The sequence below is a fragment of the Callorhinchus milii genome, unplaced genomic scaffold, assembly GCF_018977255.1.
Source record: "Callorhinchus milii isolate IMCB2004 unplaced genomic scaffold, IMCB_Cmil_1.0 Scaffold55, whole genome shotgun sequence".
Classification (NCBI taxonomy): domain Eukaryota; kingdom Metazoa; phylum Chordata; class Chondrichthyes; order Chimaeriformes; family Callorhinchidae; genus Callorhinchus; species Callorhinchus milii.
Genome location: NW_024704796.1, coordinates 134,172 through 147,301, shown reverse-complemented (window position 1 = coordinate 147,301; position 13,130 = coordinate 134,172). Strand labels below are relative to the sequence as shown.

General features: G+C 40.4%; 1 protein-coding gene across 2 annotated transcripts in view; it reads right to left on the bottom strand.

The window, feature by feature from the left end:
• Positions 1-13,130, bottom strand: part of stk40 (serine/threonine kinase 40) — a 45,808-nt gene that overhangs the window by 15,414 nt on the left and 17,264 nt on the right. For both annotated transcript variants that reach the window (XM_007906764.2, XM_007906765.2), the window contains exons 2-6: positions 11,412-11,538; positions 9,573-9,658; positions 8,208-8,351; positions 7,033-7,254; positions 4,850-4,902 (exon numbers count right to left, since the gene is read on the bottom strand). In XM_007906764.2, the coding sequence (XP_007904955.1) occupies positions 4,850-4,902; positions 7,033-7,254; positions 8,208-8,351; positions 9,573-9,658; positions 11,412-11,538 (632 nt within the window). The remainder of the gene's footprint in view (positions 1-4,849; positions 4,903-7,032; positions 7,255-8,207; positions 8,352-9,572; positions 9,659-11,411; positions 11,539-13,130) is intronic.

The window sequence follows — 13,130 nt, the reverse complement described above, 5'->3', positions numbered from 1 at the left end:
AATCGCCCCATTTAATTCTGTCATCAAATTTATGCCCTCTTAATACTGACTCACCAACTAGTAGAAATAGTCTACTTTTTTTTCCTCTCTTTATAATTTTGAAGGTCACCTTCAATGCTCCCAGCTCTAATATGAAGGAAAGCATGAGCTCAAGAACCAACACGGGACAGGGTTTGAACCTACACCCTTTTGGACAAGAGCCAAGAGTGCTACCAAGTAACGTGGTCTGGGCCGAGCAATTTTTACTCTTGCATCTGGTTTTAGCAAGTGCCAAAATCTAAAGCTGAAAACATTCCATTCCCTGCACAAACACCAGTCACCTTGAAGGGCACAAGAGCGGAACCGACTGTAATTTCAGCAAAACCTTAAACCTTCAAAAAAGACAGTGATACTAAAAACAAATTTCAATGACTCAGCTGCAGTCTGTCATAAAAGGGGTTTCTGTGATTATAAAATGTAATGCTCGTTTCAAGTGATTAAGCAATGGATACATAGCTGGAATTTAGAGTTTTAACAGTTCCCTCTTTGGCAAGAAAACAATTGGAACTTTAAAAACAGAATTAACCGATTTTAAAAAAAACATGAAAGAAAGGAAACTGAGCCAGAATTGTGTTTAAGATTTTAAATCAATGGGAATGTGTTTCCTGCAAAGGCAAAGTCGATCAGAATATCTAACACTGTAAAAAGCAATGTGTAATACTTCCACTTGGCTAGAAACCATTGTGTGTATATGTGATATATATATATATATATAGAGAGAGAGAGAGAGAGAGAGAGAGAGAATGAAAATGGAAAGAACAAGTACTGACTTCTGATCGATGACAAGAAATCAATGTTAAAATGTCATAAAAACCCAAATGCAAAGGAAGAGAGGAAGTAAACCACAAACACTAGGCAAGATATTTGTTCCTTTATTATTCCCTACATGCCATCACTCAAGATTATAAACAGACAAGACATGGTTTGGGCCAGCGAAATTTGCTTCTGGTGAGTCATCACAAGCAGAATTCCTCTGACAGAGGCTTGGGAGCTATTGTTTGCTTGTAATGAAGTGTTCGGTGCCTCTCCCTTTGGATGCAGTCGTAAGAACTTTAACTCTCGAGCGACTCAACCTCCCTCCTGAAGTATTTCTGTATTTGGGTCGCTCAAGCGTGAACGATCTTACTACTGGCTGTTGATGGGAAAACGTTGCTGTGGGCAAGTTGGCTGCAGCGTTTGCCCACAAAAACAGTTACTGTTTTTACTAAATGGCTGCACTTTACAGCCATACACTATTATAGAATCCTAGAATTATTCAGCACAGAAGGAGGCCATTCGGCCCATCGTGTCTGTGTCGGCTCTTTGAAAAGAGCTTCCAAATCAACCCTACTTCCCCGCTCTCTCCCCATAGCTCTGCAAACTTGTCCTCCCCAAATAATTATCTACTTCTCTCTTAAAAGTTGTTATCGAATCAGCTTCCACCAGCCTTTCAGGCAATGCATTGCAGATCCAAACAACTTGCTATGCGAAAAAAAATTCTCCTCACCTCTGTTTCCTTCAACAACTATTTTAAATCGGTGTCCTCGGGTTACCGACCCATCTGCCAGTGGAAATAGTTTCTCCTTCTTCACCCTATTGAAAACCCTCATAATTTTGAAAACTTCTATTAAGTCTCCTCTTAACCTTCCCTGTTCCAAGGAGGATAATCCCAGCTTCTCTACCTCTCCTGATAACTGAAGTTCCTCATTCCCGGTACCATCCTGGTAAACAGATACACTTTACAGTTACTGTTACTAAACAGATACTCTTTACAGGGTATCCTGCTTAGTGCTTTGTTAAATTGTCCCGATAAGTGAAAGCTGCTAAACCAAATTGCAAGGAATGACCCATTATTATATTTATGGGGCTTTTACTAAGTTATTCCTTGGTACATTTCAGAATGCTTTACGATTATATTATTACTGTATCGAAAGGGAGATGCACTTCATTCCTCACCACACAGAAGTACTGCCATGGAAAGCCGCACTACAGTCTTGGGGATCTGATGAAAGAGGATCAATATCACAGAGCTTCAATAGTCAAAAAAATACTCTGCAAATAACTCCCATTTTCATCATTTGTAAAAAAAATCCAAATAATACTTTAAATTTCATTTTTAAAACAGAAATACATTTTTAAAAAATGAATACTAGTCTGTGCCTGTGATCACAGCTTTACTTCTGCATATGTTCTCACATTGACAATAACCTGCACCTACCTGTCAGAAGAATTAGCCAGAAAATCATCAGAAAATATCTAGGTATAATAATAATCCTTGCATTTGATATAGCGTCTTCTCACGTCTTTGAGACATCTCAAAATGTTTCACAGAATATACTGTAAAGTGTAGTGTCTGTATATTTTGTGGACAAATGACGCGCAGCAGTGTCCCACAACAGTTGTAGTTTGGGTGACCAAATTATTAATTTTTTGAAGGTATGTGATAGTTAGAAACATGAAGGGGTATGGGGATAGGGCAGGGCAGGCAGATTGAAAGAATGGGTGGCTCTGAGAGCAGACGGGATAAACTGAAGGGCTCCTTCTGTGCTGTAAATGTCTACGATTCTAGCAATTGAAACGTTAGCTTCAGGAAATTGCAGATCCAGGTTACCGGCTTATATTCACCCGTTCTACAGGAACAGTCTTTCAAGCTTGTAGCACTCTTCCCTGTGAACACAAAATGCTGTGGGTTCAAGCTCCACGTTGGACACTATGAGCTGATAGTCTAAAACGACACTAGCACAGCGTTAAGAGCTGCACTGTCAGAACTGTCATCCTTCAAAACAGTCAAACTAAGCTCCCGTCTCCCTGGGCAGGTTGATGTTAAAGATCCCAATGACACTACTCAAAAAAGGAGTTTCTCAAGTTGTCTTGCACAACAATCTTCCAAATAAATTGGGTCATTTGCCTCCTGTCTTTTTATGGGTGACTTCTGTTCGCAAATAATCCGCTGCGTTGGATTAGAAATAGTCACTATAAAGAGTCTGAAGTGCTTTGAGACTTTAACATAAGGCATCATATGAAATGCAAGGCTTTTATTATTTAACCTGAATGGCTTGTCTCCTTGCACAGTGTTACTTAATAATAATTAACTGTTACTTGTTATAAGTGGTACTAAGACACAACACAGCTCTCTAAGTAAGATATATGTCGTGGGATGAAATGGACAGCAAAATCCTATTATTTCATGTTGCAAAAAGGAAATTCTCTCTGCCTGATTCCAAACAGAAACAAGTACACAAACAAGTAGCCCCTTCCCCAATAACGTTCATTGTTTTCAGACTAGCCCTAGCCGCAGTATTTAAAATCTGGCCCGCCCCAACCTTTATAGAATTCCCTGATCCAAGTTTACATCTGCTTATCCTCAAACAGTCATTAAAGATCTTATGACTCGATGGGAAAATATTTTTCCCCCCGGTGTCCTGGCCAACAATTAGATTAATTGGTCATTCACGTCATTGCTGAGTAGGACCTTGCTAGCGCAAATGACCACCTATGTGTCCATAAAAACAAGCTATAAGGAAAGCACGTAAAGTGGGTTAGTGGGTCAATGGGCATTTCTTGTATTGTAGATTTCTATGGTTCTTTAGGATATTAATAGCTCAACACATCTGCTGTTTGCCAAAATAATCATTCCACTTGACAATTACTCTTTGGCAAAACATTGAATCCGTGAACCAATGTCTAAGGTGCTCTATAAATACTAGTTCTTCCTTTTGCACTGTATGAAAGTATGATCGCTTTCTATTCAGTAATATTACAATTTACCCACTCCAATTTTATTTTGATTTTCCCATTTGTTTTCTTCAATAGCCTGCACCACAACAGTCAAAGGGCAGGGCATACCTTTGTCACGAAGAAGCCCTTCAAAACATTCAGAAGCCATTATATTTCTAACCAAATCAGTGGCACATCACACCAGTAATGCAGCCAAATTGAACCAGGAGGAACCAAACTATATCTGTGCAAATTAGACATAGCAACAGCCCAAAATACAATCCATTGAATAGTCCATATTGTTGCTAGAGACTAAGATTAGGCATTTCAACAAGGCATCACCATTCTTATTTGCAGTAAAGGCAAAAGGTAGCACTAAAGAGCGGTTTGGCTATTGAGTCACTAGCTTGATTTTTCCAGACTCTTCTCAGTTTTCAAAAAAAATTATACCCAGCCTACACAAACAACCTAATTTTCTCAGATAAAATTGGACATTTCATGGCTGTTTGTGGGGCACTGTTATGTATAAATTGGCAGCCCTATTTGCCTATGTAATACCCTTACAGTAATTCCAGTCTGGTGCTTCGAGATATCCTTTCAACAAGAAAGGCGCTCTATCAATTATGAATATGTCCATTGCCTGGATATAACAACTTGCGTTTATATCACACCCTTCACACAGGAAAGCATTTGATCAAGGGATCAATGGCCACTGAGCATGGCTTTCTCTCCACAAACTTTGACATTTTTAATATTTTAACAGTGTTATCAAATCAGAGCTCAACTTAATGTGATGCATTTTGAACCTGAAAGCGAATGCAACAGCCAATTTGCCACAGCAAAGTCCCACAAACAGCCAGGTAATGACCAGTTTACCTGGAACATGTTAGCCACGGCAGTGGGGGAAACTCTCTTCTTTTTTCCAATAGAACCATGGGATCTCTAACATTCATCCAAATAGGTGGATAGGACCTTGTTTAACATCTTACCCGAACGATGGTACTGACATTGAAGCACTCGTCACCACTGCACTGGAACAGCATCATAGATTGCAATCTCCAGTAAAGCTCCAGCATTGCTAATAATACACAAACACTAATAGTCTTTGAGTTACCTTTTGTTTAGCACCATGTTTCCCAGCTTCAGGTCTCTATGCACAATGTTCTTCTGCAGAAGCAAAAGGAAAACATTACTTTGGAAACTGAGTGCAGTCCTCCAGGAGAGTTAAGTTATAAATAGCTTTAATCTGAAAAGACATCACTAACTAACCATCTTACATTTCATCAGAAACACCAAAAGGAGTTTGATAGCAGGCTGCTCAGATAAAGGTGTCCAGCATGAGACAGAAACGATTGGGAACAACAAACTGGTGAATCACAGCTGAAACACTGTGGTGTGGCTCACTGTGGTGTGGCTCACTGTGGCAATTTCATCACAAGGGAAGCACCCAAGATGAGTTCAGTCATCTTTTCACAGAGCAAAGGAGTCAAGGAAAAGTAGAATGCACCTCTGCTTTTTTTTTGTCACAAAGCTCCACCATGGGGCTAAAAGAGGGGCTTGCTGCCAAAACATCTACACTGAAGAGAGGTACAATACAACTTACATTTATAAAGTGTTCAGTTCAAACATCCTCATGTCAGGACAATGTCTCAAAGATCTCGATATTGCTTGCTAGGCACCCAGTAAGAGTCAAAGGGGAGGAAGGGGAAAGATAACCAAAAGCACAGTCACAGGGGCACATGTTGAGACGGGCTTAGCCGTGACATTTGTGGGGGAAAAGAGGGGGAAGTAAAAGTGTCCGGAAGCATAGGAACAGCGAGGAGAGGTTTGGTCCCAGAGGCCAGACAGGTAGGGCATGTGGTGACCAGTGAATGGGGGAAAACTTTCTATCGGTGGGAGCCATCATGAGCCCAGTGAAGAATGCCCAGGCTGGGAGAGGGAACCTGTGGTACACAGGAAGGAGATGAGTCAGGGAGGGCAGTGAGAGAGAAGCGAGTGGTAGTAGTGAATGGTGGGGGACAGCCGAGTGGGCTCAATGGCAGAGGATGTGAAAAACTTAATAAAAGCATCAAATCCTAACCACAGAATCAGATTACACAGTGCAGCCATACAGCTATGATTAGTTGATTGGTATGTAGAGAGGTAAGCAGCTATGTAGTACAGTTGGAAGCTCATAGGGAGTTCCTGGTACCAGCCATCCACGGAGTGAGGGATCAAACCTGCACTTCCTAGATGTCAAATGACCAGCTAAAGCTAGTGACTATCCTGGGTGGTGGGGGTGTGAGGGAAGGTAATTGGAGCCTTTATGGAGCTTATCTGGCTCCATGCTTTGCTACAGAATGTTGGAATTAACTCACCAGGTGTGTAAGTAACAGCACATTGGACAGGAGCTAAGAGGGGCAGAACAAGTCATTGGGAGTGAGGATTCTTCCCACTCAGCTCCTGTTAACACTGCAAACCCAAACCCTAACAGTTAAAGTAATCCTAGCTGGAGGGATGCGCCCCCTTACCTAATTCAGGAGAGCATTAGGTGCAGGATGATAAGAGCCAAGTCTTGAAAAGCCTAGAGCGTACGTTGGGGTTTTGCTGGAGTCTAACCAGTTAAAACAGCATAACTTGCCATTGTCTGGCAAGCTTTCCATCGCCTGTCCAGTTAGTCGAACTGTTGAGACTTTGCATGCATAGGTTAACAGGAACCAGCCCAGCTTTAAAGAGACCATGGGTTATGATGCAATTTTGAGCAAGATATTAGAAGTCCTACTAACACAGAGTTAGACACAGGTTGTTCCGAAGTTCTACATAAACCAAGCTCCTGATCTTAAGTTATGATGTTGGTGAAGAGGGGAGAGGTTCCCATGTACACTTCCCTGACACAGGAGGGAGAACTTTGAACTGGGTTGGTCTTCTGCATCTTGCAGCTCCCCAGCATTGGGTAATGGAGACAGCACAGAACTAATAAATGGTTGGGCGGGGGGGGGGAAGGGGGAAAGAGATAAAAAGAAACATTCAAAACAATATTCTGAAGCAAGATCATTTGATCTTAGATTGCAGTTCAAACCCAGGTCAGGCAGATGAATCACAGTCTCCTCTGTCTGATGGCTATTCACTAAATTCTGCTGATTTGAATCTCACTGAACGCAATCAGGATAAGAGGAACAAATACCTTTCACTGGTACAGATAGGATATTGTTAATGTGGGGTTTCAAATTATAGCACAAAACTTGATAGTTCCTGATATGGAAACAGCATCCAGCTTTTCCCAGTCCTCTTTTCTGAGAACAAATTAAAAGTATGTACCTTGTGTAAAGCTTCCACTACCCGCACCACGTCATAAAATATTGCAATGGTTTCCCGCTCACTGAGTCTTTTCTCCTTGATGACATAATGCTGTAAGTTGATAAGATCTGCAGTTTTGTCGCTAAAGTCGTGAGCGCAGAGGCAGTCCAGAACCAAACAGATCCTTTTCTTCATCCTTCGAACAAGCTTGCTCACTTCACACTCCTCCACAATAGCCCTATCCTACAATAGAAAAGAGGCATTTTGAGAACCTCATCGTCAGTGACAATTAGAAAGATATGCTGATATATCATACCACTGGTCTTTGAGAATGTAAAGCAGGCACTGGAACATATTAAAAATTATAACCCCTGAAAAGAAACTGGAATTTCTTCCGGTGTCCTGGTCATCAATACCCAATAAAATTGGTAATTCTCTCAACTGTTTGTGGTACATATTGCTGTGACAAACGTCTCGCAAATAATAATAATCCTTGCATTGGATACTGCGCCTTATGAAACTGTCAGACATCTCAAAGTGCTTTACAAGATTTTGCTGTGAAGGATCATGACTGTGGCAACCAATTTGCATTACAGCAACATCCCACAACGTGATTGACCAACTGCGAATTATTTGAGAGATTGTTGGCCAGGACACCGGAATAGAAATTCACTTATTTTCAAATAGTGGTATGAGATCTTTAATATCCACCTTAACAGGCACAGACAGAAAGCTTGGTTTAACATTTCATCCAATAGATTACACCTCCAACAATGCATCACATCCCCAGCATTGCAATGTCAGCCGAGGCTGATTTTAAATTCCTGACGTGGTGCTTGAACCCAGAACCTTCTGACTCAGAGGTGCGAGTGCTAGCGTGCCAAGCGCTCTGGTACTCTACCCCGCATGAAGAGCGCTATATAAATGCAATTTGTTGTTGCTACTAACTGAGGCAGTATCAAGACACACTGACACAATTTGACAGACTGTCAGTGATCCACATCACTTGCTGTCCCAAGTTCAGTTTAAATGTCAGCTGTGTGGTGTTTTGTAAATATGAGTTGAAGCAAAGTGAAGAAATTTGCAAAATTTTAATGTCACCACAGCCCAGAGCTTTCCGGGTATGCCTGTGCGATTGAGAGCAGATAGTAAAAGATTACACGGCAGGATTTTAAATAAAATATACAGACAATTACCTGAAAGAGTCCATGGTGATGGACCACCCCATCCTGACTGTGAAGAAGGGAGAGAAGCGAGTACTCAGTGTGCAGAAGCATCTTCCCTTGCCTCTCTTCCTGAGTTTCCATCCCCCTCTCACCTCTATCTTCAAGTGTGAGAATCTGGGTGGAGAAAGCAGATAAACCTCTGAAATAACAGCTACTGGTTATTAAGTGCCGAACATGGCGAACCAATCCCTACCTCTGGACTAATACTAGTATATATTAATTTATATTAGAAATAAAAAAAAATTAAGCAAGTGTAGTCTTCAACTCAAAAGAAAAAAATGGGCGTGTATCAATTATCAAGAACCTGCTTCTAGCTAAGCCATGTTGTTTTCCTGTTTTAGGGTTACTGGCAGTAGCAACCTTGCAGTAATGACTGGAAAACATTTTCCTGGCAATAAACATCCTGGACTTTTTTCAACATTGGATCTGCTATTGCCTCTGCAGAAAATTGCTGCCATCAAATACATACACCAACAGCATGACAATGAGATGTTGTCATAACACATCTCACATGCACTGTTCCTTTCACATCTCTCCATCTCTGCTACCGTTATTGACCAATCAGGGAATAGATAAGGGTATCAGTCACAAGTTCCGTGCCGTATCTAAATGCAAAAACATTACTGAACACTTATCAGTGTCACTATCGTCACTTATCACTGTCAGTGGTTAGTGTCATTATATTGTACAAACAATGGGCACCGAACCATAGTAACATGGGAACAGAAGCTGACCATTTGGCCCATCAATTCTGCTCCACCATTTTATTAGATCACAGTTGATCTCCAACTTGATACAATTTCCCTGCCCTTTCACCATATCCCTTGCTGTTTTCATCCACAAAAAATAATCTGCCTCCATCTTAAATATTTCAATTCACCTGGCATCTACAACTGTTCAGGATAGTGAATCTCACATTTCCAAAAACCCCTGTGTAGGGGAGAAAAGAGACTTCTGCTTTGACTCCACTGGTTTAGCTCTAGTTTTCAGGTTATTTCCTCTTGTTCTGTATTTCCCTACCAGGTCAAACCTACCTTGTCAAATCATCAATCAGATAAACTCTCAATCTTCTTAGCTCAAGTAAATAGAACACAACTTTGCCCACCCTCTCCTCATAATTTAGCCCATGAACCAAGGTACAATTCTGGTGAATGTGCACCACGTACACTGAGGTCAGTACATCGTTCCTGAGGTGCACCCAAACCTGAACACAATCCTCTAGATGACGTCTTGCTCGCTTTTATATTCTAACTTCTTGAGAAAAAAGCCAACATCCCATTAGCCTTTTGGGTTGCTTTCTGTACCTGTACAATGTAACATTGGTCGGTTACTCACCTTTAATTGATAGAAGTCATCTGTTCCATCTTTTCTCGCCAAACACTGAACAATGCTCTGCACAGGCGAATTTCCCAAGCGAGGACCTAACCAAAAAAATTGCTTTAAAAATAATGTGCACGCTTCTGAGATTCCTTTTACTTTAGTGCAAGACCTGTGACTAACTGTCACAATGACATAAAAGACTTACCCAAAGCGGAGGATTTCACTCATTTTTTACATGTTATTTTTCGTAATCAGGATCCGAAAGCAACTATTCAGAGTATGACTAATCATTTCTGACTCATGAAAAGCCATAAAAATGCACAACTGACAAATCCTATTTAATAATGAAATGCATTTTCGAAACCTTTTAAAAAATTCAGCAAAGTAAGTATTCATCTTATTTGAAAATATTCCTGTTGCCTGGAACAAATAAAGTTCACCGCACTCAAATTCCCTTACTTATCATCCTTGGATAAGTCACTTAATTTTTACAAACAAGAAACACTAAACTATCAATACCTGTTAATCTAACACATTGGCATGTCAATACACCCAGTATGGAATGTTTACAGAACAGAATTAAACCATTCAAAGCTATTTACACCTATGCTCTTGACACTTAATTATACCACTTTTAAATTTTATGGACTTGACTATAATAGCATTTTGTGATAATAGTCCATTGTGGTAATATTAGATCAACTATCTAATTCTTCTAATCTCTCTCTTCTAGTGATAATCCACCAGAAAGATGCATTGACAAAGCTTCAGTACATTTGTGATAAGATACAGTTCTTATTCTCAGAAACAATGGCACCTCAACAGTTACTGCCTCCATCTTCCCAAGAACTGGCATTACATGAGCTACTCTTCCATTAGCCAATAATTCAAGCTATGCCAGAGAGGTGCAACATGGCCGAAGAATCTGTTCCATTACAATTTAGTTATTTTTACACACAAATATAGGATGAAATAAACCTAAGAATTTTATGCTGGGTATTGAGGACTGCAGAATGTTTGTCCAAAAGGTTACCGAACCAGTCGTTATTTCAGACTGATCTTATCTGCTTAATTATGGATTAAGATATTGCTGGTCAATGTTGCGGCCAGGAAAATGATTGCTTGATTTACAATGCTGGAATACAGCGTACCTCACACGGCTGAGAGTTTCTCTCTCATTGACATCAACCCTTGAAATGCAATTTTTTATGGGTAATGCTTGAAAATAACTGTCAGCTTAAGTTTTACTATTGACCTGCTGTTGGATTCCTGCTACAGATCGATGTCCTGACTTCCTATTTACAACACATTAATGGGGATGACCACAATGAATCAGCTACCCCTACGCAAACTGGAAAAAAGAAATCATAATCTGCGCACCAATGAAAAAGGTTCGGAGTTTAACATAATCTTTCCTTCTCATCGCTTGCTCCTTTTCTGCTGGAAACAGTGGGCCATAGACAAAAGTCAGCTGGCAATGCAAATGTGCCCTTGTTGGGGGTGGGGGGGGGGGAAGAAAGAAGAGAGAGGAGGAAAGAGAGCAAAAAAAAACATCACATTTGAGACCAACACATAGGTCCATTCGCAAGTACACATACATTGCCTTCTTGGAACTTTGCCTCAGTAACAAACCGCAGTGGACCTCACCGTGACCCACCATCTAACCCCCTTAATCGAACACGGGTGCACCGCACAGCCATTTGGCCTCTTGCACAGAAGGCACAGCAAGCTTTACTGTCAGCCTACATAAACACCACCAGAAATTTTTCAGGATGAGAACGGTAACCATTGGGAGGCAAATGTTGCACTAAACACAAATCCAGGGTTAATTACTGACAACAAAATGAAACTTACCCAAAATGAACGGTCCAGCTCTTTTACTGTTGCTCCCAGAGATACCAACACAAAGAGCCTTGGATCGAGTGGAAGATTCACCCGCTCCTCTGTCTGATGCTCTCCTCTTCATCCTGCAGCCTCCACTCTAAAGAAACATACAGAAATGAAAACCATTCACATGCCTATGTTGATTCTATATATTTATACATACATAAAAAAAATATAGCAAAGCCAGTCAAAGTGTAGGTAGCCTGGCTCAACAAGATGCTAAGAGAATGACTATACAAAGAATAAGTTACCAATATGCTGCCCTACAGCTTAACAAGTCAGTCCCTACAGCAGAGTTAATGACCTAGCAGCTTCCAAAGCCCCAAAACAAACTGGTTGCTGCAACAATTCCTTGTCACAGAAAACTGGAAAATGAGTAATCATTGCCGAATCTTCTCAGCATTAGCATGGGCAGGGCATGTATGTGGAATTCAAAATTCAAGAGAATGCCTGCACAATGAATAAGATTATTAGTGAAGAAAAAAAGACACGCACAAAAGGTTCATATATTTCAAGACCAACAAATATTTTATGACCAATAAATCTCTGAGGAATTTCCATGTATAGGTGGGATGCATGGAAATTTGGTTTGGATACTCTTAAGCATGATGATGAGTTTCCACATGTGTCAGACACCCAGCAGTCCAAAAACAAAGACCGTACTAACACAAAATTACTTGAAATCAGTGTAGCCAGGATCAGTTGAGGACTTTGTACATTAAAAGCACACCTCAATAAACATATGTATTATGGAGAATGCCCCAACTCTCAGCACATCAACAGGTCCATTAGTCCTACCATACAAAATGTGCCCTGTGATATGCCACCGGCACCCAAATAACTCAATTTCTGCACTGAACACAGGAAAATCTGATTTTTCCAATCAGACACTCTGTTCAACTCAAACCTCACAATTGTAATGTTGAAATACTCTGGGAAATCAGCAAGGGTTAATGGCACAAAATTACAAATCTAATTCCTGAACCACAAATCCTGGATATTCTGATCAATGCCATAACAGAGTGCTTTAATTTCCACCTGGCTATCTAAAATTACATTAAAAGTAAGGAATTGGCAGTTTGTTACTTATCCTTGCCTCAAAACATACTCTTAAGATCAGCAAATTTTCCAACATTAACACAAAAGCCCAAAAGGTTCACACTTTCAGTGCATTAACTTTGTGAGTCTTATGGTTCTTTACATAGTATTATTTTGACAGAGCAATATTATAAACCAGCAATATATGTTCCTGTTGTCAAATATCTGAAACTTGTTTCAAATTTGACACATTACAAGTTAGACGTAATTTTCTCTGCTTTATAGCTCACTGTGCAACCAAGTTGGTGATTTAAACATGCTGGACACCCCACTTTGTCATGCCTGCCGTTTAATAATGATGACCAATCATATTCAAAATTGCCAAGTAACAGCAGAAATTGGTTCTCAGTTTTATAGATGTACTTCTCTGGTTCATAAATAAACTGCAACACCACAGCAGAATATTCGACTGGGTGATGTGTGCCTGCCACATCTTGGCAGAGTACGCCTTTCATAGCAGGAACTGGGTAATGAAGCATGTGCATAAATGGAGAAAGAGCAAACAAGTAATTCATTTTCTCCCCAAAGAGATACAACAGTTCTTGGAAGTAGGTGGTTATTAATTGGTAATGAGGTGATGCTCAGTACCAC